This window comes from Hydra vulgaris, chromosome 09, assembly GCF_038396675.1.
Source record: "Hydra vulgaris chromosome 09, alternate assembly HydraT2T_AEP".
Classification (NCBI taxonomy): Eukaryota; Metazoa; Cnidaria; class Hydrozoa; order Anthoathecata; family Hydridae; genus Hydra; species Hydra vulgaris.
In genome coordinates, this window is record NC_088928.1 from 10,180,883 (window position 1) to 10,207,126 (window position 26,244).

Sequence of the window (26,244 nt, forward strand, 5' to 3'; positions counted from 1 at the left end):
TTAAACCTAACCTTTTCTATCTTCTGTGTCCATCTGGTTGGTGGTTTCTTTCTTTTTGCAAGCATGTACAAATTTGTTTTGCAATTTCCACATATAGAAGGATAGACTGCAATTTCTTCCATGAATCTAGAGTATACATATGTCTGCACCAGTTTTTCAATAGTATCTTGGACTGTAATAAGACTCTTTTTAGTTTTTGTTTCCAAGCAAACACAGCAATAACTATTTATATTAAATTTTTATTTGCTAAATTTATAACAATGCCATGAGTATTATAATACAATTTAGAAAATGTATTAAACCAATCTTTAAAGTTTTGAAGCATTTCGCGCCAAAAATTTAATAAATAAAATTTAAATATATTTGCATATTTTATGTGCATATTGGGGGCCAAGACCTCTCTGCCCTCCTGTTAATAATATTTTCAATAGGATTTTAGACCCCCCAGTTTAAAAATGCACCCTTGGATTTTTAAAATGTTTAATTTTCAATATTCTAATAAATATCTATTTGATGGCATATTTTTTTTTTAAGTTGGATAAAGTTCAACCTGAGGGTCGATTTATGACACAGTAGTAGGAACATATATAAATTTTACTAAAAAATCGCAAAAGTTTTAAATGAAAAATATGGCAGGTGTTTTACCTTTAAACGGTGGTCAAGTAGTAAAAAAATTCCTTGAAAAACATGGCATCGATTTAAATAAGTTTTTATACAAAGGTAAGGGTAAGACTTAAATTTTTATACAAAGGTAAGGGTAAGATTTAAATAAGTTTTTATACAAAGGTAAGGGTAAGACCAATATAAAATGATCTAAACGAAGGATTAATGAAAATAAAGTGTCTATGCCAACAGAACCTATAAATCCAAAATTTAAATTAGACATGAAGAAAAAAGTAAGTTTTGGAGATCACACAATTGGAGACCTAATAACTCCACAAAAATTTGAAATAATAAAAATTAATGGCGATAATTCATATGCAAATAGCTTGATTGAGCTTTATCAAAAAAAAATCCCTTAATTAAAATAAGAAAAAAGTTTGCAGAACAACAAGGCTTCGGTTCCATAATATTGATGATTTACAAAATGTGTCAACTCGAATTAATGAATGCTCAAACAGTAAGGACACAACAACAGAGTTATTGGTAGGAAAATTGAATACTTTTAATTGTTTTACTCCAACAAATCACCATAATGATCATGTTATTGTGAATAGCCTTTTACGTTTACAAAGTCGTAATTTATTTAATAAAAAATATTCCAATCAGCAAAAAGATCAACATCAAGGTGCCAAATATTTAGAATAAAATCACATATTCCCTTTGGGATAATCAAAAATACCCATAGGTATGGCAGAGTCATTTAGAAAGTATATCTGACTAAATTTGTGAACAATATATATGGTGGTATGAAACTGATAAGGGAATAACATTTCAAGATGATTCAAGACCAAATGTACAGTTAAGTAAATGAACAGTTACTTCAAGGAGAATAATAAGCAACAAGTTTTTTCCGTACAAATGAAATTTTAATAACAAAAAATTAAAGTATTACTTATGTTAAGCACAAGTTACTTAAAACTTATTGTTATAAAAGTACTTCAATATTTAGATAAAAAGCGGATAGTTGACTTTAAAAAGCCTTTGATTTCAATATATATCATACAAATCACTTTTAGTTCTTCTTATTTAAAAAATACCATATTAATTATCGTTATAATTGTTTTAGTTAAAAAACATCATCTTTGCTTACATAACATAAAAATTATTGACGCCAAATACGGTTTGCATAATCTTCAATTATAAAGTTCTCCGTACCGAAGCTTACCGCGGTATGCATAAGTTATTAAGGGGGCACAACGCTATTAAAAAAGTGTAAATTATTGAAAAAATTAATATTTCAAAAATACACTTATTTTAACTCAAATTTATCGTAGAAACTATTGCTGATTTTTAAATTTTTGCTATCTATGCTAATATTGGTCAAATTTCATTTCTTTAGATGTTCATTATTTAAATTACCCTAGCAACGCGCATAGCAACCGTTTTTAAATGTTGTTTTTCATCTTTTAAGCCCTTTTTTCAAAGTTGATTTTGGCTTTTTGCTTGCACAGATGGCTTTTTGTTTGTACAGAAGGCTTTTTGTTTGTACAACGACGTAATAAGCATAATGGAGTTATTTAACTAATTAAACTACTGATTTGACAGACTGGTCTTTTTAGAATGTTTATGTTTTACAAAATTGGTTTTTATATATTTTTTTATTTTTCAGTATTATAACAAGGTAGAATGCTTTATAAGATGCTGTTTTGCTATGTATATTTATCTATCTATGCTATTTATAAGCTTTCTATCTATTGCTTTGTATATTTATGTAACTAGTATAACTAAAAAGTTGAAAAATATTTACAAATTGAAATGGAATCATCTCGTAAGTTTCGATCTAAAAGACATAAAAGTAGGAAGTTTTATGGTAACCAACACTCTAAAAATTTTACTGAAAACCCTAAAGTTACAAATAAAGAAAACATAGCAACAACAGTTTCTTATACAAAGTTAAATGGTTCAATGGTTAAAGTTGTTGATAACTGCTGTTCAAAAAACATTACAGGCAACCGAATAGTTGATATGGAATTGTTAGCTGAAACTTTTAAGATTCTTTTGTGCCCATAGTGTTCACATGATTTAGTAAAGCTTAATCAATAGCAGAAATTAGGAATTGCTTTTGAACTTAAATTGAAGTGTACTATGTGTGGTTGGTTTAAATTGTTCTGGACTTCCAAAAAAAGATCAAAAACAAAAAGTTTCGTTATTAATAGTAAAATGTTTTACAGTATGCGTAGAATAGGAAAAGGTTATCAATCTTTGAAACTATTTCTTACATTACTAAATCATCCTCCTCCTATGACAGAAAAAAGTTACAATAATATTGCTTCTAATTATCAAGTTGTAATCAAAAAAGTTGCCAAAAATATACTGCATGAAGCTGTTAAAGAAATACGAACATTGAAAAAACTAGATCCAATCGTCAGACAGCAGCAATCTATTTTGCCTCATTTAGATAGTCAAGCAGATATATTATGTGATGCAGGTGTATCTGTTGATGGTACTTGGCAGCGGCGTGGATTTAGTTCAAATAACGGTATTGTTGCAGCAATTTCTATTGACACAGGTCGAGTACTAGATATTGAGGTAATGAGTAAATATTACCAGGCTTGTATTAATGCCAGAATATGGAAACATTCAAACGTAGAGAAATATGCAAGTTTTATAGCAGACCATACTTCTACAAACAATCATCATGGATCTGCACCATCAATGAAATTGGTTGGCACAGAAAAAAATTTTAATCGATCTATAGAATTAAATAAAATGCGATACACTGAGTTTTACGGGGATGGGGATTCAAAAAGTTTTTGTCTATTGAAAATGTTTATGATGGCACAAAAGTGGTTAAACAAGAATGCATTGGCCATGTCCAGAAGCGCGTTGGAACACGATTACGTGAATTTAGAGAGAAGGGACTAGGAGGGAAAGGAAAGTTAACTGATGTTGTTATTGATAAGCTGCAAAGCTATTATGGTATTGCAATACGTTCAAATATAGGAAATCTAAAAGGAATGCAGATTGCTGTGATGGCTGCACTTTTTCATGTGGCATCATCAAAAGAACATAATTATCACACATTTTGTCCAAAGGAGCCAGGTACATGGTGTCAATATCATCTTGACAAGTTGAATAATACCCAAAATTATAAACCAGGACCAGGGCTACCCATGAGTGTTATAAAGTTTGTTAAACCAATCTTTATAGCTTTACAAGATGAAAATTTACTCAGCAAATGCCTCCATGGCAAAATTCAGAATCAAAATGAGTCTTTCAATGCAACAATATGGAATCGTGTTCCAAAAGATACATTTGTAAAACTAGTAAAGTTGGAAATCGCTGCTTATGAAGCAGTTGCTCATTTTAATATTGGAAATTTAGCCACATTAAAAATATATGATAATATGCAGATGGAGAGAGGCAGCTACACTGAGCTTGGTTGCAAAGACAGAAATCGTTTACGATTAAAAAATGCAAGTCGAAAAAATGGTGAGAAGTATAGGATGCGTCGCAAGTTTCTGCGTGGAGCGAAAAAGAGTAAGGGAAGTGAAAATAAAAATAATGAGGGTTTGTCATAAGGAGCAGAAAGTTTTTAATGTTTATATAAAATTAGTTTTATCATACTTGTTTTGTAATACTTGCAGTTTATATGAACATGTTATTTAACAGGGAAAAGTTAATTTTTTTTTTACCATTTTAGCTATTTATTCATTCGCAAGTAGAAAAGGGTTATTAAATGAGACTTTTGATAAATAAAGTACATCTATTGTTTGAATATAGTCTACAGTGCAATACTTAATAGATAAAAAGGCTCCAGATAAATATAATTATTATTAACAATAGAGTTAACATAATTTTTTTTTTTAAACCTTTTTTTCTAAGATCTTCACATTTTCCTAACATTGCCTGATTGTGGCAAAGATATTTCATAAACGGTTTGATTAAAACTTCTCATATTTTGACTAAGCATCGGCGTTGCGTTCTTTTTTTCCGTAAACGGTGGCTCCCAAATCAAACGGTGGCTCCCATTTTCGGTAAAAGTAACTTTGAAACTACGCGAAAATAAAATCATAAACATTAGACAAAGAATATAATCATAAACAATGACCGCAAAATGGATAAAATTGATGTAAGCGATAAGCTTATATCAAATTTATTACATTAAAGAGAAAATTAAATTTTTATAAAAAACCAAGTACATAAAAAATGATATTGTTATAACATCTTATCGTTTCTAAACGTTAAGAAAAAAGTATATATATATATATATATAAATATATATATATATATATATAAATATATATATATATAAATATATATATATATATATATTTATATATATATATATATATATTTATATATATATATATATATATTTATATATATATCACACACACACACACACACACACACACACACACACACACACCACACACACACACACACACACATATATATATATATTATGATATGTATACATATCTACATATCATAATATACATACATACATATATTACATATGTATAACTGTATGACATACAGTATGTATACATACATATGAATCATAATATATGTATATACGTATGCATATACATATGTACATACCTATGTATATGTATGTATACATGTTTATACATATATATGTAAGAATGTGTGTAAATACAGGGATCAATACATATATATATATATATTATATATATATATATATATATATATATATATATATATATATATATATATATATATACATATATATTTATTTTTTTAATTGAAAATATTTTTTAAAAATAAACTCTGGGTTTATCACTGCTAATTTGCAGTATACATCTTGTGCACGTTTCTTTAGTTATACTTAGTTGATAATAAAAAATTCATACATGGATAAAAGAGAATTAGAATTGAACCAATCTTCAGAAGTAATTACATTGACAAAAGTAAATGGTATGTTTGATTCAGTGATTGTACTGTATTTAGCTTTTTGTATATTTAAATACTTTAAGGGTTACTCCATATAAAATTATTTAGTTTTTTAAAAGTTCCACAGTGTCAGTGTTCCACAGATTTTCTTTAAATTTCAACACCCACAGGAAAAAAAAATTACAAAAAAATGCAATCCTAAAAATTTCATACTCGGTTTTTTAGTTCATTTCATAATTATGATTGAACATATACGAGTTATGATTGAACATTACCATACAAGAAATAAGTTTATAAATCCTTTTTCTTGAAATGAAACTTAGCATATATATATCAACGTAAATATGTTTATTGCAACTGACTGGTTTACAACAGTTTTTCATTGATGTGCAATGTGTAAATACTGGTCAAAATCTTCATCTGTAATTCTAGTTGGCATATTCTAGTTTAGGTTTTGCACAAAACTTGAACTGCAACACTAAATAAACATTCACAGACGGCACTTGTTGGAAAATCAGTATTTAGTTCAAGAAAGACATTCAACAGTGAAGATCTGTGAAGTTCATCAAGTGATGAACAGTTACTACAAATGTATTTTGAAACAATATTATCAGAAACAGTACTAGTGTTTCAGATGCTCTATATTGAAAGAAACATTCTTCAATTTCACACATGGATGCTTTAGCTGCAGATTATTGCATGGCATTAATTTATATAAAAAAATTTAAAAAGAGGAATTGTATTTATGGAAAAAATAGAGTTTTCTTCTCTTTACTTTTATTTAGTGAATTGAAAAAAAATCCTGATTTCCTGTTGTGTTGGATCTAGAAAGGTACAAAAATGGCTTAGCTTATTTATAAACATATTTTATTACTTTGATCATTGCGTTGTGTATTTATATAGCCAAGTTTGTTTTGTTTAATATGCAGCCTTGGATCTTCATACAGATGGAATCTAATGCCAAGTGTTACTGGTTTCAATTTTCTGATATCACGCATATACCGTGGGGAGGTTCGGTGGATGCAATCGCTCCACCTTTTGTACCGATTGCTCTCTTTTTTTACCAATTTTTATGCAAACTTTTTTATAAAAATTTGTCAAAATATTTATTTGTTTCATTAAACTGCCTCACTTTTCAAAAAAGACCCTCACAACCTAAAATATTTGGGCCTGGATATTGTTTGTGTTATACAATAGATTCTAACCAATGTAGTTTAAATACTTTTGTACTTTTCTCTGAAAGTAACTCATTACAAAGTAAAAAAGTCAGCCTTAAAAGTAACAAAAGTAAAACTACTGCGTTGTAAATGTAACTCTTTACATGTAGAAGTACTGCAAAAAGTAACAAAGTATTGTAACAAAGTAAATGTACTTTGTTACACTTCAACCCTGACTGTAGCAAATCTAATTTTCTTTATATTTTGTTATTTAGCAAGTTTAAGATACTTTAACTAACAAAAAAATATTTAAACTGTTAAAAAAAATTTCCCATTTTGGTCAATTTTAATTCAATCATAACTTTTGAATGGTTAATCAAAATAAAATTTTCAGTGTCCTCTTTTTTTCATGCATACTGTGGCCTTTTATCTAAAGAAAATTTGAGGTGTTACCTTGGGAATCATTTTATATGGAATTTGTGAGTTAATATTAGCAAGTTTAAATTTTTGTAACTATTATAATTTCAGAAACAATTCAAGAGAAAAGTTCAAAACTTCTTTCTGCTTGGAACATGTTTTACATGGAAAATAAAGTAATCTACAGTAATTAATATATTTGTAACTTTTTTTCTTTGCATCACATTCAGATGTTGCAGACTAAATGAATGTTTATTAAAGAAATATTGAAAATCTGCTGTAAGGTTACTTTGCTATTTAAACCTGACTTCTTTCTTTAGTATGGCACAGAACTGTTTGAAATTTTAGGCTCAAATTATTTGCAAGTTTTATTATTTATAAACCAGTTATAACTGTTATAATCTAAATTTCCAGTTTCTAGTTTCAAGTTTATTGAAACTGATATTTCTCTTTTGCATCAATGCTTTCTCTAAACCTATTTCAAACTGGTTTTAATTTGATTTCGACAGAATAGCTAAATTCATAATAATTTAAACCAATGAAAAATGGTGTTCATTTGTAACACATTTGTGTTACAAATGAACACCATTTTAAATGAACTCAATTTACATATATGAACAATATATATAAATAGTTGATGTGTGATGCATTGATGTGTGAGGGAAAATGTTAGATAAATAAATGGTTTTTATAGCACATACTGGCCCTCAACAAATTTAAGATCAATGAAAATGTCAATGAAAACTATTTGCAGATTCTTATAGAGCTTTAGTTCAAGATAACAAATCTATTGTAATTAAAATGATAGGTGCTCGTCTAAGATTTTGAAACTACTTTCAAATAAACTGATTTTGCTAAAAAAATGTCCGGTTTGAATACTTTTTTCTCCGTAATATTTTTTTTTCTGGTCTTTCAATTTATTGAAATAATTATTTATAATTATTTCAATAAATTGAATTAATTTGGTATTATTAGATTATTATTAGATTTTTTATTTATTTATATTTTCTTTTAAATTGATACAATTTTTTGTCATTTTAATTTTAAGTAAAAATTAAAATGACAAAAAATGTAACAAGTAACTTCTTTTACATTTTTACAGATGCTATTTTTGAAATGAATTTAATATATGGTTGCCAAGAAACAATATAAGTAAAAAATAAATCTAGAAGACACAAAGTATATGACTCATTGAGAACCTTACCATTCATAAATATAGGAACATGTAGATTATTCTAATAAGGATTAGCTGAAAAACAATTTCAGCTAATCGTTAAAATTGAGTTTTGTCTGAGTTAAAGCTGAGAAAAATAAGCAGCCGTAAGGCAGTGGTTAGAGCATTGGACTCCAAAAATCCAAGGTTGGATTACGAGTCCAATTGCAGGTTCAAACCCCGCTCAAAGCACATAAACATTATCAGTGAAGTATGAGACAGAGAGTCAACTTAATAAGTCCTTGTGGCGGTGCTCTGTGGCAAGACCATTAGGACTGAAGGGGAAAAAAAAGTTTACCAGCCACTGACAGCTCCATGCTGAAGCATATGTGAAATTTTAATGCTTAAATGCCCCCTCTAAGCTATCAGAGATGGTGTTATCATCAGTGAATAATGCCACCGTAGATGTGAGAATTACAGGTAGATCATTAATGAAAATTAAAAAAGTATAGGGCAAAGAATAGAACTTTGAAAAACCCCTGAAGTTACTGTAAATGAAGAAGAATACTGTCCCTCAAGGACAACTTTTATACTAGGATTGGTATAGAATACTGATACCTGATACACCATAAGAACCGAGCTTATGGATAAAATCAGTTTGCTAAACTTTATCAAAGATTTTACAAATGTCGAAAGCAAACCTCTCCACATCTTTTTTTTTTTTTCATAATTCACCACCACAAGGCCTGAGGGGGCCACTACAGTCGAGGAGGTTACTCATTTTTTTTTGTTGTTGTTGTTGTTATTGTGGTACAACCCTCTCTCAACTCTTTAACTCCGAAACAGGAACCTTGACGAGCAAGGCTGCTGCGCGGAGAAACTAAGTTGAAACCTATTTGGTATTACCTTTAACAAATCAGCATTTGAATGAAAAGATCAAAATCTATATTGATGATTATAATTTAAGTTATTAAATTCTTGTGTTTGTGTTTGTTAATTAAAGACTCAAAAACCTCGCTTTTGATAGTAAAATGTAATGGGCTAAATTGCCTATAGTATGCCTATTTAAATCATATATGATGTCTAATATAGGATTGTAAATGCCTATAGGAATCCCAAAAAGATAGCCATCAATAATAAGATTACAGGTTAAGTTAAGTTATCAAGTATTTAAACCATTGACATTGACATTTTGACATTTCATAGCAGAAAATGTCAAAATGTTTATTTGTGGTTTTAAAATCTTAGACGAGTAGATTTTAATTTCAATAAATTTGTGAAAATAAAATAAATTTTTATTTCTGGAAACAGTTTGCGTTTATATTTTTATTGATTTTGAATTTGTTGAGGGCCAGTGTAAACATGACGGAAGATATAAAGTTAAAAGATGCAAATGCAACACACTAACACAGCCATGTATTGATATTGAAACCAGATTAAACTGGGTTAGAGTAACCTGTGCCCTATCCTTATGCATTTCATTTTTCAGTTTCTTTGCCTAATTTATATTAGTTTATAAGTGAGGTTTTTAACAATAGGATAATCTAAATGTTCAAAATGACAGTAATGCGAATGAAAATTTTGGCATAAGATCTAAGGTTCTTGCACAAGCTTGGAAACAGTGTTCCAAATTGCAAAAAGAGGTAATATTAGTATATTATTATAATTAATTTTGTAACAAATGTTGTTTTTCTTTGTACATAAATTAATACTGATACTTGTCATGATAAAATATAGTTATTTCTGTTTTAAATAAAACAATTTTTTTAAGCATCAATTTTAGTTTGCTTGAAATCTACCATAATGACCAATTATACATTTAAAATATCACTAAATTTATTTCTGAATATAAAATATAATTGTGATAATTTTAAGTTTTTTATAGTAATGATATTATTTTTAGCATTACAAGAAACTTGCCAGTCAACACAAAAAAGCAAGCATTTCTTGTCAATGTGGCAAATTATTTAAAAAAAAAAAAGAATTTAACCGGCATCAGAAGTCATGCGGAAAAGTTTTTGAATGCCATTCTTGTAGCAAGTCTTTCGGTGCTAACAAAAATTTTAAAAGACATGTTAAAGAACAGCATAACGGAGAGGCACGAAAAAGAAACAATGTTTTATAGTTTTCCTGATTCCTAGTTTAAATTCAACAGTAAAGTGAAATAGATTGAAAATATTTTTATGTAAATATTAAAGCTTTTTAAATCTATTGTTAATTGTAATTATTTTGTTAATTATGTTTATTTCTTTTAATGTTTTCTAATTCATCTTTAAAATATTAATGGCTATTATCCTTTTGATTTGCAATGATGCCAATAGTAACTTTTTTGGGTCATATATAAATTCATATATTTCATTTAAAATCTGGTTGGAATCCTCCTACTTTTATGTGATTTTGTTACAAGCACTTTTTACCTAATCATCTTTATCTTTGTTCGTTCTTGTTCCTCTTCTAAAAAAAGGAAATGATGGTTCTTTTTCTTACTCAAGCACTTTAGTTTATGTTATTAATGATCAATTTGACTAAACACTTTCTTTATCCATCAGCCTTTCAATTTGTCCACCGGCTTTTATATTTGTACATCAGCCTTTCTCTTTTGCCATCAGCCTATCTCTCTATCCATCAGTTTTCCTCTTTGTCTGTCAGCTTTTTTTTTTGTCTATCGGACTTTCTCTTTGGAACTAATAAATGTCTGAATTTTCTTTTTTTTCTTCGCCTGCATCCCCATTTTAAATAATTTACGAAAATCATGAAATAAATTAATTAAATTTAAATAAATTAATTAAATATATAAAACTTAAATAAATTAAGTAATAAAGCTATGTAATACTTATTTGTGCGCAAGAGAGCAAATAATCTCATACTTCTATTTTAAATTTAAATCTTGTTGTACTTTATGGAATATCAAACTTCATCATCAAAATTTTTATTTTTGGTTCACTATTTTATTTAAATTATACTATGAGTCTAACAACAACAAATCGTTGTCAACAAATAATGACTTTCTACTCGTCATTTTCATAAATAAAAGTATAAGATATATTCATAAATAAATTTATCTCAGATAAACATAATTATTAAAACAGTTAACAGCGAAACTACTAACTTGTTTAGTGAACTTTAATATATTAATTAATTCAAGTCATTAAGCTGCGTCCTGCTTTTTTAGCAACGGGTTCGTTATTCTTAACGTTCTCAGCAAACTTATGATTTCTTTTTTTTGATGGTGTCTTCAAGGGCATAGTAAATAAACTAATTCCTTTTTGTAAAGCCCTTTTTCCCCCGTTATTTGTTTTACGACGTTTCACTGCCTCCGGCTGGACATTAATTTTATTTTTTTGGTATTTTTTCAAAGACGTGCATACATAGTTATTCTTTCGGCTAATTTGCTGCATACCGAATGTATGTAAATTTGTTGTAAGTAAACTTGAACTCATTTTTTCTACTCTTTCTTTAAATTTTATTATGCCACGTAAAAGTGATTTATCTCCAACAGCGATTTTAGAACGAATAGTTTCAAATGAACTTGATAGTGCTTCAAAAGCTTTGTCTCTCAATGTATCATCTTTTTCACAAATGTTCGAAGCTTCAACATTGTTAGCAACATTACTGGTGCTTTCATTTAACTCTATACATAAATTTATTTCAAAATTATTTTTGCATATATTGTTATCGGTGTGGAGTCCTTCATAAAACTCTCTTGGTAAACTCTTCCCTAGCGCAATTTCAGCAAGATATTTTCTTTGGTCAATGTTGAATATTGGCATAAAGTTCAAACTGTTTGAAATGCCATTAGACCATAGCACAAATTGATGTTTACAAGGAGCGCCATTACCCCCGACTCGACATTCGCATATTCCAATATTCATATCTACCGTATAGTTTTTTTTTCCAGACGCACTAGGAACAACAAATATGTTGCTACCGATATTTTGAGTATTACGTAACATTGTACTAATATGCTCGGTGGATGGCTTTACAAATCCGATTACTCCTTTCTTTTTTTTGGGTTTACCAAAGTATCGAGGAGTATTATAGCTATCAAAAGATCCACTAGCAGCAGATAACAGTTTATTTTTATAATGTTGGTCTAATTCGTCAGTAAAACTGTCAAATAGTGCGTTAACATTATATGCTCTTACTCTTTGCAAAATTAAGTCTTTCATAACTAAAAATTGCGCCTCGGTGTAATTGTTAGTGTTGTTACCACGTGTTCGTAAAGTCGAACGAAATGCCAATGCCCAACATTTTTTCATTTCATATATATTTTTTAAATAAAATATTAGATTAGGGTATTTTTTAATGATATTGTCGCAAAGCAGTTGCGAAAAAGCAACCTCAAACATCTCTATTGTTTCAGAGTAAACAGTGTTTTTAAAATTTGACATAATAACCGGTCGATCCTCTTTTTGAATTTGGTGTTTGATATCGAACAGCCATCTCCAAACTTGTTGCAAAAGATGAAAAGTACATAATAATAATAATGAAGAAGGCCAAACGTTATATAATGCATCTCTTAACTCCGAACTGTTGTCTGTGAGCATAACATCCGGACCAGTTTGATTACCGTTATTAAAAAAAGCATTTTCGGGTAATAAGATTTTGTAAGCTTCAAAGGCCTTTATTAAGGTGTCAGTTTTTTCGTCACTACAAATTATTAAACCCAAAGGAAGAGCACCAGCAACACTATGAGTACAAAGGATAAAAACCCTAAGATTATTTGCGTCCATATTTGAGGAAGAGTCAACAAAGACTATTTCTGAAGAATGAGTTTCCTATAATTAGAGTTATAAGTAATATCAAAATTTCAAAACTTAACGAAATAATAACAACGAAAAAAATACTCACCATAGTATGAACTCTTTTCATTAAGGGCGTTACTATAACTAAGATTAACGGTGTAGTTGTCAAATCATTTTCTTCGTATCGTTGGAAATGCACAGCGCTATCCGGAAACTTATCAATATAAAATTTTATTTTTTCTTCTAAATGCTCAAACATTTCTTTCCCATTTTTAGATCCATATTTTTCTCTACAGTAAGAGTTATATAACCTGTTAAAGTCGGGTCGTCTTGGACAAATTGAACGATCAGATCTTAAACGATGATATTCAAGCTCATCTTTGCATTCAAATAGTAGATTTTGATTGTATTCTTTATAAGCAAATCCTTTTAAAATAAAATTAAATACATTATGCTTTTTTTCAGGATACCTGGGGTAGGGCTATTTTTTTTTGCTTATAAAATTCAATAAAAATATAACATGCATAAAAAAATATATATACATTTCATGAAGTAATTAAAAACTACCTGGTGTGAAACCTTTATCAAAAAGAGTTACAACTTTATCTGCAGTTTCAGGTAATATATCTTTAAAACTATTCACTTGTAATGAGTTTAAAGCGTGATTGTGACAATGTTCTAGAATAATATGACAGGGATATGCATCCTTATTCTTTTTAATTTTTATTGTCATAGAATATGGACAATCTGTGTTTTTGATTCTTCGTGAAGGATTATTTTTCAAAATAGATGAAGCATTAGTCGTTGGATTATATCTGGTTTTATGATGACAGCGATACCTTTTATAAAAACTGAATGAGCTTTTAATTCCAAGATGCCTATGAGAGTAATCATTAAATTATTGCATAAACAATTTATGATAACTTATCACTATGTTTATATGGGTCAATATAGTTAATTAGGGTAAAGTGACTCCAATCAGTGACCAAATTTCAGCCTGTTTCCTTTTTAGTTTCTGTATTCTGCTAATGAATAATTTTTTTTCAGATAAGTATGAACGCAATAAAATAAACAAAACAAGCAATATTGTAACAAATATTCATGATATATTATAGCATTTTCTACTACAAACATCGTGTTAACATTCAGTTTAAAGGTATGGACAGGGTCGTACCGAACAACGAAGTATGGGGATAAAACTAAAAAAAGCTAGTTCTACCAATGGAGGGTTATTTTTGAAGCCAAATTTCGGTTTTCACCGACAGAGTCCCAACTCTGAGGCTCTGTCGGTGAAAACCAACAGAGTCCGAAAGTCCCAGATTTTACCTACATAAACCTTATGGTTTATGTCGGTAAAATCTAGGGGGGGGGGGGGGGTGGTAATATCTCCAACCTTCAACACATACATCTCCGTCGGCACGGCCCTGTGCATGGACTATGTTATTAATTTACTAACAATTATTAATTTATTAAGTTATTATTATTTATTATATTAATAACAGTTATATTATAAGTTACACTATATTTTGAAATTCTTAATAGTTAATTATTGCTTTATTATAATTATATTATAATTATTATTGGTTTATCATAATAATTATAGTTATTACTATAATACAATATAACAATAACTATAATTGTTATAATAAAAACAATAATTAAATACTAGGAATTTCAAAACATAGTGTAGTCGAATCATTTTTCCCGAAGCAATGCGTAAGGCGTTTTGAAAAAAAGTAAATTAAAAGCAGATATTATTTTTAAGACGGTTTTAGATACTAGTGATTTTTATGAATTTTTTAATAATTTTTTGAAAATAATTATTTTATAACGTTTGTTATCATTTTTATAGCTTATTTTGTAAAAAAGTCGATTTTTTTTTTAAGTAAAGGCGTTTTGAAAAATGGCTGTAGTGTTCGTCTGCGTCATTTTAAAAAATAAATAAAATTATACCCCGAATGCTGAAAGGCTTATCTTTCTAACAATGTATGATTGTCTAATAGGTTTATTTATAAACATCTTTTTAGAAATAAAATTGTTTAGATAAGGTCAGAGTTTTGTCACTTTACCCTATTGATATTACTTCAAACAGTTATATTACAAATTTGTTGTTGTCGTATCTCATTACCTAGATGTTGCAACCTTTAAGACTTCTTGATTTCTTTCGCAGTAATTATTTAAAAATGTTTCAGCTTCTTTTTCATTTGTAAGTAATGCAGAAATGTCTGCCTTGAAACATTGAGTTGTTCCCTCAACAGCATTGATTTTAATATTAGCAAATGCAAACAACTCTAACGCAGTTTCGAAAAGTTCACTTGTGTTTTTTAGACCATTAAATTTCAAGTCTGATACAAGCGATGCAATTAAAAGTGGTTCACTTATGTCAACTTTTTCGCTAGTATTTGCTAACCCTTCTTCTACTTGAATAAATTTATCTCCTTCTTCTGCGTTGTCGAATATATTTTTTATGGTACTCATAGTTATCGCACTATTAAAATCACTACTGAAAATAATATCACTATTAAAAAATCAATAAAGATAAAATTAGCTTCTGCTCAATAAACAAAGTGCTGAATCATAGAACATAGCCCAGAAACCCGTACCCTCAGGGGTACGGGTCATTACATTTTTGCACCGGGGCAATTATAAAAGAACCCCCCCCCTAAAATTAATATCACAGCTACAGTGTGCAACACTAAACATTCATCCCTGAATGTGTTGCACAACTACACTACACATTCAACACTGAATGAATAGCATATCTGTTTTCATTGACCAAATAAAAACTATCAAAACAAAAGTTGAATAAGTCTTTTATTTCTATATAGTTGTTACATTCCATTACAAAAGACGACAAAGTTAAAATATTTATTACGTTCTATTTAAGGTCTAATCGCTGGAGCCAAAAATCCCGCAACCCTAACACAAACATATATAACACAACAACATTTACCACTTACCGAACAATATCATAAACAATTTTAAAACAAACCAAAAAAGTCATTTATTTAAAGTTACAAATATTTAATCATCAAAAAATAAATTTGCGCGATATTGAGTTTTATTAAGATATTGAGATTAATTGTTCACATTTTTTTCATTAATAGATATCCTATTCAGAAATATTTACTTATTTAAGTTATAAACAATTTAAGATGATCGACAATTTCTACAAAAAATTTAATTAAATTTAATTAAATTTTCTTTGATTTATGTATGCTTTCTCAGTTGCTCTAAAATAAGGTGAATAGATGGCCAACAATCAGCCTAATAATTGCATTTTTAGGCTGTGGCATCAGACCCATAACTATTAAAAATAAAACAGAATTTCGCAAAGAAAATGAAAAATGATAATCTAGTCGTCAAATAACTTCGCCATCGTCATAATTTTTGTTTTCATCCTGAAGTTTCTTCAGCCCTACTAACAAAAGAAAACAAATCTCCTCAATAATAAGAAATTTATTTATTATTTATATATATATATATAAATATATATATATATATATATATATATATATATATATATATATATATATATATATATATATATATATATATATATATATACACACACACAAACACACACGCACACATAATATTACTTTTTTTGTTTTTATAAAGTTTAATGTTAATTCTTGTATTTTTTTAAAAATTATCCAGTTCCCTTTCACTTTTCCCATGTAACTAACAACTTTTTTGCAAAAGTTTCGATTATTTCATACAACATTTAAGATAATTAGTTAATATTTTGTTGCGTGTTCTTTATTATTTTTAACATCAATTAATCTTTTGGGCATGCTGTTAGCCAATTTATTGCATGTTAATGGAGAAATAGAGTTCCATGATACTTGTACAGCCTCCCACAGATTCTTTTTGTTCATAGGCTTTTTCTCGTCTTTTACAATTTTATAAATCTAGCAATTGTGCTGGCCACTCCAATTGTTTTATTCCATTATTTTGGAACCATCTCTTAGTGATGGAAGCCGTATGCTTTGGAAAATTAACATTTTTGAGTATTGGCATGTTGTCATCAGCATAAGGAAGCATTATTTCTTGAAGTATATTAGTATAAATATCAGCTGTCATGTCTGTTTAAAAAAAAAAAGACTAATACCAAATGATGAGAAACATCCACACACCATAATAGTTCCACCACCAAACTTCACTATTTTCTTAGTGTAATGTAGGTCAAACTCTTTATTTAGTGGTCTGCAGAATATTTACAGAAAACCTGCTTTCTAGCTTTTATATGTCTTTTATCAATAAAGGCACACTTCTAAGTGATATTGAAAATAAATTTGCTTTAACTAAACGCCCTCTAATTGTACGCATTTAAATATAAATGTTACATTCAACACTGAAATGTTTTTAATGACGTTGCTGGAGATAAGCGGATCCTTTTTAGCTTCAAGAATAATTGATTATTCTTTTGCATCCTCTAGATTCAACACACTTTAGTGTTTTAAGAGCATTTTGAACCATTCCAACAAAACACTTAATTATTCTTGAAATCTCTCGATATGACTTTCAATTGTTTTTAATTCGTTGAATTACTAATAGCTCAGCTGAGGTGCAGTGAGACTTTCTAGCCATAATATCCTAATTTAAAACTGTTTTTTGAGTTATTTTGCTAATAAACACAATAACATTGCAATCTAATTTTTAAAAATAATTACTGGTTTAAAATCCAAAGGTGATACCTTTAACTTCAACAACATTTTTTAATGTGTAAATAACTAACTGAAATATTAGTAATATAATGTATTAGTACACTGTAAATATTTAACTGAACATACATAGAACACTTTTTAATAAAATATACAGTATAATTTTACTCAGTGGCATTGGAATGTAATAGCAGTTTGATAAGTTAGATAAAACAAACCTATCAAACTGCTAGAGTTCAGGATTTGAGGGGGAGGGGTAGATGTAACCCCCTTTGACTAAATATGAAGGAGGCTGGCAATTCTTTTCCTACGCGTGTGGTACACTGAAAAAGTGATGATTGAAATTTAAAGAAAAAGAAAATTTCTTTTTTTTACCAGTAAATTTTGAGCCATTTTAAACAAAGTTGTTAGTTACATGGGAAAAGTAAAAGCTTGAGGAAGAGCTTAATTGTTTAAAAATTTTTTTTTTATTAACATTAAACTTTAAAAAAACAAAAAAAGTGAATCAGTTATCATCAATAAGTGTGAATAAAATGTATTTCTCTCTCTCTCTCACTCTCTGTATATATATATATATATATATAGCATATTTGGTAAGATATTTACCAATATAGTGAAGTATTTAGTAAGTGTTTTATAATTAAACAAAAAATTTTATGTGCTGGTCCATAGAGAATGTTATATATAATACATAATACATATATACATAATATATAAATATACATATATATATATATATATATATATATATATATATATATATATATATATATATATATATACATATATATATATATATATATATATATATATATATATATATATATATATATATATATATATATATATATATATGTATATATATATATATATTAAAATTTTAATGTAACACAAATTTTAATAAATGTATTTTCACTTATTTATTACATATATATACATTATTCACATATAGGTGAATAATGTATATATATGTAATAAGGGTTAAAGGTGTGAAACCTTTAACCCTTCTAATTCATGCATTTTCTTAATTCTAAACTCACCGCGAAAGCATGTTCAGCCAATCTGGTATTTATGATATTTCCGCATGTTGTTCGTTTGGTTTCAAAATTGTTCCATGCGTTGTTTGTTTAGTTTCAAAGTTACTTTTACCGAAAATGGGAGCCACCGTTTGATTTGGGAGCCACCGTTTACGGAAAAAAAGAACGCATCGGCGTTACCGCACCGTCGGTAAAAATGCGTAAAAATGCGTAAATTTGCGTAAAATGCGTAAATTTGCGTAAAAATGCGTAAATCTGCGTAAAAAGCGTAAAAATGCGTAAAAATGCGTAATTACCGCGGTAATTTTGCGTAAAAATGCGTAATACGCAATTTTACCGCATTTATCACTTTTTACCGCATTTATCACTTTTTACCGTTTTTATCACTTTTTACCGCTTTTTATCACGATTTACCGCATTTTATCACAAATTACCTCTTTTTTTGCTGATTACCGAAAAACTAAAAAAAGATACTTTAAATTGCTTTTTGTATTTCTATTAGTAAATATTACATTTACAGTTTTAAACAAACAAGTTATTGATAAAAAATTAATCATCAGATATATCATCATCTGTCTCTAATAAAATGTTTGCAAGCTCAGATGCTCTGTACTTTTTTTTCTCATTCCCCTTCTAATTCGACTTCATTATATTACCTAATTTTGCTTTTTTGATTCTACTTTGATTGTGCTGGAGTGTCATTGGAATAAACAAAGAGACACTTTGAGTTTGGTCTTTACCTTGAGTCACTTCATACCCTTCTTGTTGAGCTAGAGTCCTTTGACTCTCTTGAGTATCTAACTGTAGCTGTTGTTGCTTATTAGGTTCAGGACCAGTTTGAGTATCTGATAAAGTTGGAGAAGCCTTTTCAAGTGCACCTCTTTTTTTAGTTTCAGTTTGACTATGTAATTTTCCCTGTTGGTGAGTCTTCTTAGTTGGTGGTGTGACATGTGGTAATTCATACGGCTCTTCTTCGCAAGTTTTTTCCCAATCGTTGAGGTTAGAAGGAACCCTTGCGTAATTTTGACTCACAAAAACTAACATGCTAGTGTTTTCTGGTTTTACATTATGTCTAAAATCAGTAACTGTCCTACCTCCTACTGAAAACATTCTTTCTGATGAAGCAGAAGTCACAGGTATAGCCAAGTAACTTCTAGCCAGACCAGCTAGCAAAGGTAACTCATTTTTATTTTGCTTCCACCATTCTAAAGCATCCACATCCCTTTCAGGTAAGGCCATAGTCTGATACTTTTCAAATTCAAGCATCAAGGGTGGCTTGAGCTTTGATTGGCTAGGCTGTGAAGTCCCAGGGCGATGCGCTGAAACCTGCCTCCTGTCTTTCAAAAACTCAAGGTCCACTGGATCCATTGTTTCGTCAAGATCTGATGTTTCTAGCGAAGTATGATCATCAACCAATGACTCGCAGAACTGGATTGTGGTTGGGTGATTGTCAACCAATTCCTTGATGGCGGCTTCCCTTCCTTCCTCACTGTTTGCAATATTTTTGAGTGTATATCCTCTATAATATGGGTGCAGAAGTGAACCCACATTATAGTATTTGACTCCAACGCCATAATTAGGTAAACCCTTCTCAAATTCTTTCATGAAGTTGTGTAGGCACTCTGCAACTTGAGGGTCACGCTCTTCAATGTCATTTATGGTTCTTTTGCAAAGCAAGTGGAGATTTAATATGTCTTTTTGAACTTTATGCATAGTCACTAGATTTTCAGAAGACCAGGAATCAGAGCATCGCTTACATTCTGCCAGAAATGGTAAAATGTTGTAAATACTAATAAACTCTAACTCATCCGGAATCAAACTTTGAAGATCTGGTTTGTTTAGAGTTTCTAGAGCAACCAGTAAACCAGCCTTCAATCTGAGGATTGACTTAAGCATCATAAAGTTAGAATTCCATCTCGTTACAATTGGCTGAATGATCTTTACTGGTTCTATATTTGCTTCCACGCACGCTTTCTTGATGTCCTGCCAGTCTAATGAACTTTGGTGGGTCCTTTGAGCAAGTCCTTTACATTTCTTAATTATACCATTGATTCCTTCTGATTTTTCTACAGCCTTTGTTAAACAAGTGTTGAGCAGATGATCGGCACAGGTTAGATGATCACTGATCTCTTTGCTTTCCGTGATTGCTTTCTTCATGTTGGCTGCAGCATCAGTAACACCCACTTTGTAAAGGTCTTCCCTCTGAAGACCAGGAAATTGAGAAATCATGTGGTCTATTCCTTGTGCAAGCAAAACCCCTGTATGTCTCCCAATAAAGTTTTGGCAATCCAAAGATAAGTTTTTGAGTTCAAAGTCTTTGGTAACATAATGCAATGTAAGGGAGACGAAGGGATCACCATTTCATGCAGTCCATCCATCTGTAGTGAAAGCTGCCATTTCGCAATGCGGGATGTCTCTCTCAATTTGCATTTTTACATCACGTCTTAGATTGCGATAAATCATCGGTAGCTTGAATTTGGATAAGGTGGTTGGACTTTTTAGGTTGGCTTGTGGACAAAGATAATTCAGCAGCTTTTTGATGCCAGCAGTTTCAATAACGTGAAACGGGAGGTTAGAGAGAACTAGTGAAAGGGTTAGGATGATATCAAATTCCAACTGTTGAGCACTTTGTGAAGGCCACTTTATTGTTTCAGTAAAGTCGTCCATTTTTGTTTGGTGACTTGATGATGCATCATGTGGGAGGTTATCAAGCCTTTTGTTTTTATTAATAGGACCAAAATATCTTCTTATGGTACTGGACTTATCAGCCTCTGCCTGAGCATTCCTCTTTTCTTGAAATTTCTTCTCTTTATTTTCGTTATCGACTTTTTGCATCTGGTAAAAAGATAGCGGATTGCAGGATCTGAAATAAAATAGTGGAATTATATATGTTTAAAAGGATGCGAATTACAATGTTTCAGTAGTAGATAGTTCATAAAAAATAAATACATGAACCACAAGACACATAAGTGTTTTTTTAAAAATTCTAAATAATTTTTTTTTTATCATGTTGCATTTTACCATGGACATATAAGAAATGGACGTGCAACCTATTGTTTTTTTTGCGAACCATGCTCGTTGCGCATAGTTAGAAATCTTTTGTTTTAAGCAATAGAAATTAAATTATATTAAAGTCTGTCGGATTTAACGAAAATTTTTGGACTCGTCTAACCAGTCATTTCAACTTCCTCTCATTTATTAAAGATAACAGCAAAAGAACCAAGTTTTAAGCTTAATTTTATATAGATAGACATTCTTAATACCTTAAGAAATAACGCGGACAATGAAAAGAAATTGAGATCATTTGCTTGACTACCTTAGTACATGTATAACTTGAGATAAAATAAATAATACAAAATCAAATTGTTTTGTAGCTACCTAGAGCACAATGGTTTCATGTCTAGGGAATTACTCCATCTATTATATTGCTGTAGACATCCAGTTTATGAATATTATAGAATTTTCTATTTTTATGTTTAACAACAGAAATATATACAGTAAAGGATAAATAACTTATACATAAAATGAATGTAAATACAATAAAGAAAAAAATAATTTGTCACAGTTTTAAAGAATTTAGCAAAGTCAATTTATGGCAAACCGCAAGAATAACTAAGTATTTAATATTAACATAAAATGATTTACCAGCTATATATAAACTAATTTTTATTTGACAAAAACAAATGGGTTATTATGAGCTTATTATGACAATTGAAATAATATATGAAATATGAAAAGCGAAAACATGAAATATCTGACCGCATTTTGCAAGATAATTATAAATTTGAATAACTTTTTAAAAGGTTATGCTTTATCAAATGAATTATAAAAAAGTCTATAAGAAAATACACCTACTAAAAAAATAATGCATTAAGGAATATAAATTATGGAGCTTATAAAGTAGCCGAGGCAAAAAATGGCGACATGTCGGAAAAAATACTAAAAAAATACACAAAATTAAGGCTGGTGAATGAAGGACCAAGGAGTTGAATGAAACCAGATCTTATTAAAAAATTTAATTTAAGCTTTTTTATACTTCGCTATACTTTTTTTAGTCATTTTAAAATTATCCATACAGATCTATTTTATCATTGACAGACTTTGTTTACACGAAAAAAGTTCCCAAATTTACAAATATTTATCTTGAAAAAATGATGAAAATCTGTTCGTGCCGACAACTAATTTCCTTTACCTTATTTACCTGTAATTTGTTTAGTAATTTGTCAACGCGTGAAGTAGTTACTTTATCCTGAAGTACAGTCTTATTAAACAAATGCTATAAAAGTTTAAACTAATACCACGTGATCAGAGGTTCTGTTTTTAAACTGTGGGCAGCCATTTTAATAGATTTTTTTGTTGACTGATGAAAATTTAGAGTTAGGGCCTCTTTATATGGAAAGTGGGCTGGCTCGGCAAACGAGCCAGCCCGTTTACCGAGATCTCGACGTTGTCCTTATTTCAACTTAATTTTATTTTGCGTTTATATGAATAAACAAACTAGCCCGGATCGCTATCCGGGCCAGCTCGTTTATTCATATAAACGCAAAATTTTTCGAAGCCAGTTTTGGCCTCTCAAGAAGGCGGCGGATACAACGAACGGCTATATGAAAATTAAGAAACTAATGATAATCAAATTTTATATCTTAAGCTCAAATATTGATAAGTTTCAAATAAAAATCTATTTTTTTGTTTAGCATAAGATTTTTTTCATAAAAATAACGGAATATTACATAATTACATAAACTTCAAGTATAAATATTTTTTTATTTAACAAAACATATTCTTACAATAGCTTGTTGTATGTTAACTTTCTGCTTTTCGTTTTTTAGAATAAATATGAGCCCATAATTATGAAAGTGGTCTAAGTCATATTTCTTATTTCGAGATATTTAATGATTCGCATTTGAATAAATTAAAAATTCCGTATAACGTTGTAATTACAACTACTTTTTAAAGGTTCATTTTTGACGATATCGTAAAAATTACATTGAATATATTTAGTTTAAAATCATGTCGTGTGAAATAAGTGATAAATTCATTTTTTTTTTAATTTTGACTTAGACCACTTTCATAATTATGGGCACATATGATAAAACACAGATTCTCAGTAAAACTAAGTAGGAGTTTTAATTTTAGTTTGTTTCAATTTAGTTTGTTTAATAGTAGTGAAGAAAAAGTATTTGTTTACTTGTGCAGAAATCTCAAATTTAAAATAATTAGCATTTGCAATATAACTTACGTACCTTTTAGTTCTTAACTACCCAATGCTTGTGCTAGAAGCAGGGGCCTGTACAGGAATTTTTTTGGATAAGTCGCAATTTTAACCCCTTCCCAAAAATGTTAAATTTTAGCATCCCCCCCTTCCTCATTGAGAAACGCATATATGAGGTAAGACGGCTTAGTGTATGTACAAACGTAAGTCCAAATTTAATTTTTAGTGTTTAAAACCCTTACTTTCTTTTTATATTGTTCAAAATGCAAGTAATTAAAAAGATACACAGCTTTGTATAAAACAATTGGGGATGTCCATTGATATATTTTAATATATGCTTGTTGTTAACTGTAGTCTTCTTCTCCTGATGATAAATATCAAAAGAATTTGACTAAAACTTTACTAAGGGTTTAATTGAAATGGAAGTCCAGAATTTGTTCTCTAAGAAATAATAACTTTTATTTTTTTTAAATTAACAAAAGAAAATATTTAAAAAAAGAAGTACTTTATAACTTAATAAAAAAGGTATGTCCATTCAAGTTTTTTATTAATTTGTTTAAGTCAAAAATTAAAACAACCTCCGTTTAATATATAAATCGTTTTTTAATAAACTTTAGACCGTTCTCGATTTGAAAAGCGCTATAATAAAATACCAAATCGTAAATCTAACTGTTATCCCGGATTAATAACTTCTTACCATCCGTTCGAACAATTAACCTTGTATAGTTTGCTTAATTATTGCTTTAGTTTGCTATAATTATTCGCTCTGTTTGCTTTTATCTACCGACGCATCATATTTATTCAAAATATTGAAGTTGTGAAAAAATATATAAAGATACATATTTTGGGTATGTCCAGCGACGTAGCAGACATCCCCTAGACACGCCCTGAGAAGGTTAGTAGCACAACTGCATGTTGCGTTATTGAAAATATAAAATTTGTCAAAATTGTAGGTAGACACCACTGCCGCTTACCATTCAGTTGTGTTATCAACCTTCTAGCACACTGTATTGGGTAACTAAGAACTAAAAGGTACATAAGTTATACATAAATATTAATTTAATCGTAAATTGCACATAAAAAAATTATATCGAATATTTTGAACTTTAACATTTAAATTAACAATTTCTTTAATTGTCTAATTTTTTTTAAATCATTTTATTTCTATAAACTTTTTAAAAATTTGTTTCATTGTCTTGTTTTTCTTTCAAAACTGTTTAATTATTTTCTTTCATATTGCAATAGTCTTATTAGATGTACATCGGTTCACCGCTAAGAGCTCTAATCGCCGCCATCTTGGAAGGCCAATTTTTGCTTCAATATTTTTTCGAAAACAACAATAGAATACGCTATCTAGTTATATTTTGAGATCAGTGGTTTAAAATATACTAAATTATAGTAAGAGTAAAACACTTACTTTAAATGAGCTTTAACTCCACTGGTGCTACCTTGAGACAGCTTAATCACTTTTTTGCACTTATTGCACTCAGCAAATCCTGATTTTCTGCCAGAGCCAGAGATGTTATCCTCTTCTCTGTCTAGCTTGGTAAAATAATTCCAAAGAGACATTGTTTCTTGAAGATGGTTTGATTCGGTAGTGATTTTGGTATACTAATCAGATCACTGAAGAACTTTGAGGTTGTTAGTCTTTCTTGACTTTTGTCAAGCTTATATAGGAGACTAATTTAATTTTAGAGGGTAATTAATTATTTAACAACTATCTGACTTGATAAAAACAAAGTAATTTTTTACCATAATAATTACCGCTTATACAAACTTTTATCACAATTTACCGAAATTACCGATTTTTACCGCTTTTACGCAGTTTTACCGTATTTACGCAATTTTACCGTTTTTACGCATTTTTACCGATTTTACGCATTTTTACGCAATTTTACCGTCTTCTGTTACAAGAAAGCGTAAAAATGCGTAATACGCATTTTTACCGCATACGGTAAAAGTGCGTAATACGCATTTTTACCGCACTGCGGTAAAAATGCGTATTACGCGTTTTACCGCATTTTACCGAAATTTTTTTACCGCCGGTGCGGTAACGCCGATGCTTAATTTTGACAGATTGTTTATTATGTACAAGGTTGTGCAATAAACCTCAAAATTATAAGAATATATGTGTTAAAAATAAAATATAACGATTTTGTGGTCATTATGGGGGATAAAAATATCTTTTTTTTTGTATCCTTCAAACAAATAAAGCACGACCCCAAGGAATAAGTAAGTTGTTAAGTTTTTAAGGTTCATTGCATACCTCTAACATCAAGCTAGTTAAATGCCAAATTTTATTCTATGTGACCTTCTGCATTTTGAAATATTTT

The 26,244-nt window shown here is 29.3% G+C and overlaps 2 protein-coding genes across 2 annotated transcripts; one reads left to right on the forward strand and one right to left on the reverse strand.

Annotated features, from left to right (window-relative positions):
• The first annotated feature begins 5,435 nt into the window (after nucleotides 1-5,435).
• LOC136085010 (zinc finger and BTB domain-containing protein 6-like) lies at nucleotides 5,436-10,403 on the forward strand. Its single transcript, XM_065806386.1, has 4 exons — nucleotides 5,436-5,547; nucleotides 7,209-7,273; nucleotides 9,789-9,893; nucleotides 10,154-10,403. The coding sequence occupies exons 1-4, from the start codon at nucleotides 5,484-5,486 to the stop codon at nucleotides 10,373-10,375; spliced, it is 456 nt and encodes a 151-aa protein (XP_065662458.1). The 5' UTR covers nucleotides 5,436-5,483; the 3' UTR covers nucleotides 10,376-10,403.
• A 10,657-nt stretch (nucleotides 10,404-21,060) lies between these two features.
• Nucleotides 21,061-25,480, reverse strand: LOC136085260 (uncharacterized). The gene is made up of 2 exons (XM_065806549.1): nucleotides 25,329-25,480; nucleotides 21,061-21,562 (listed from the first exon to the last, which is right to left on the reverse strand). The coding sequence occupies exons 1-2, from the start codon at nucleotides 25,478-25,480 to the stop codon at nucleotides 21,061-21,063; spliced, it is 654 nt and encodes a 217-aa protein (XP_065662621.1).
• Nucleotides 25,481-26,244: the final 764 nt, after the last annotated feature.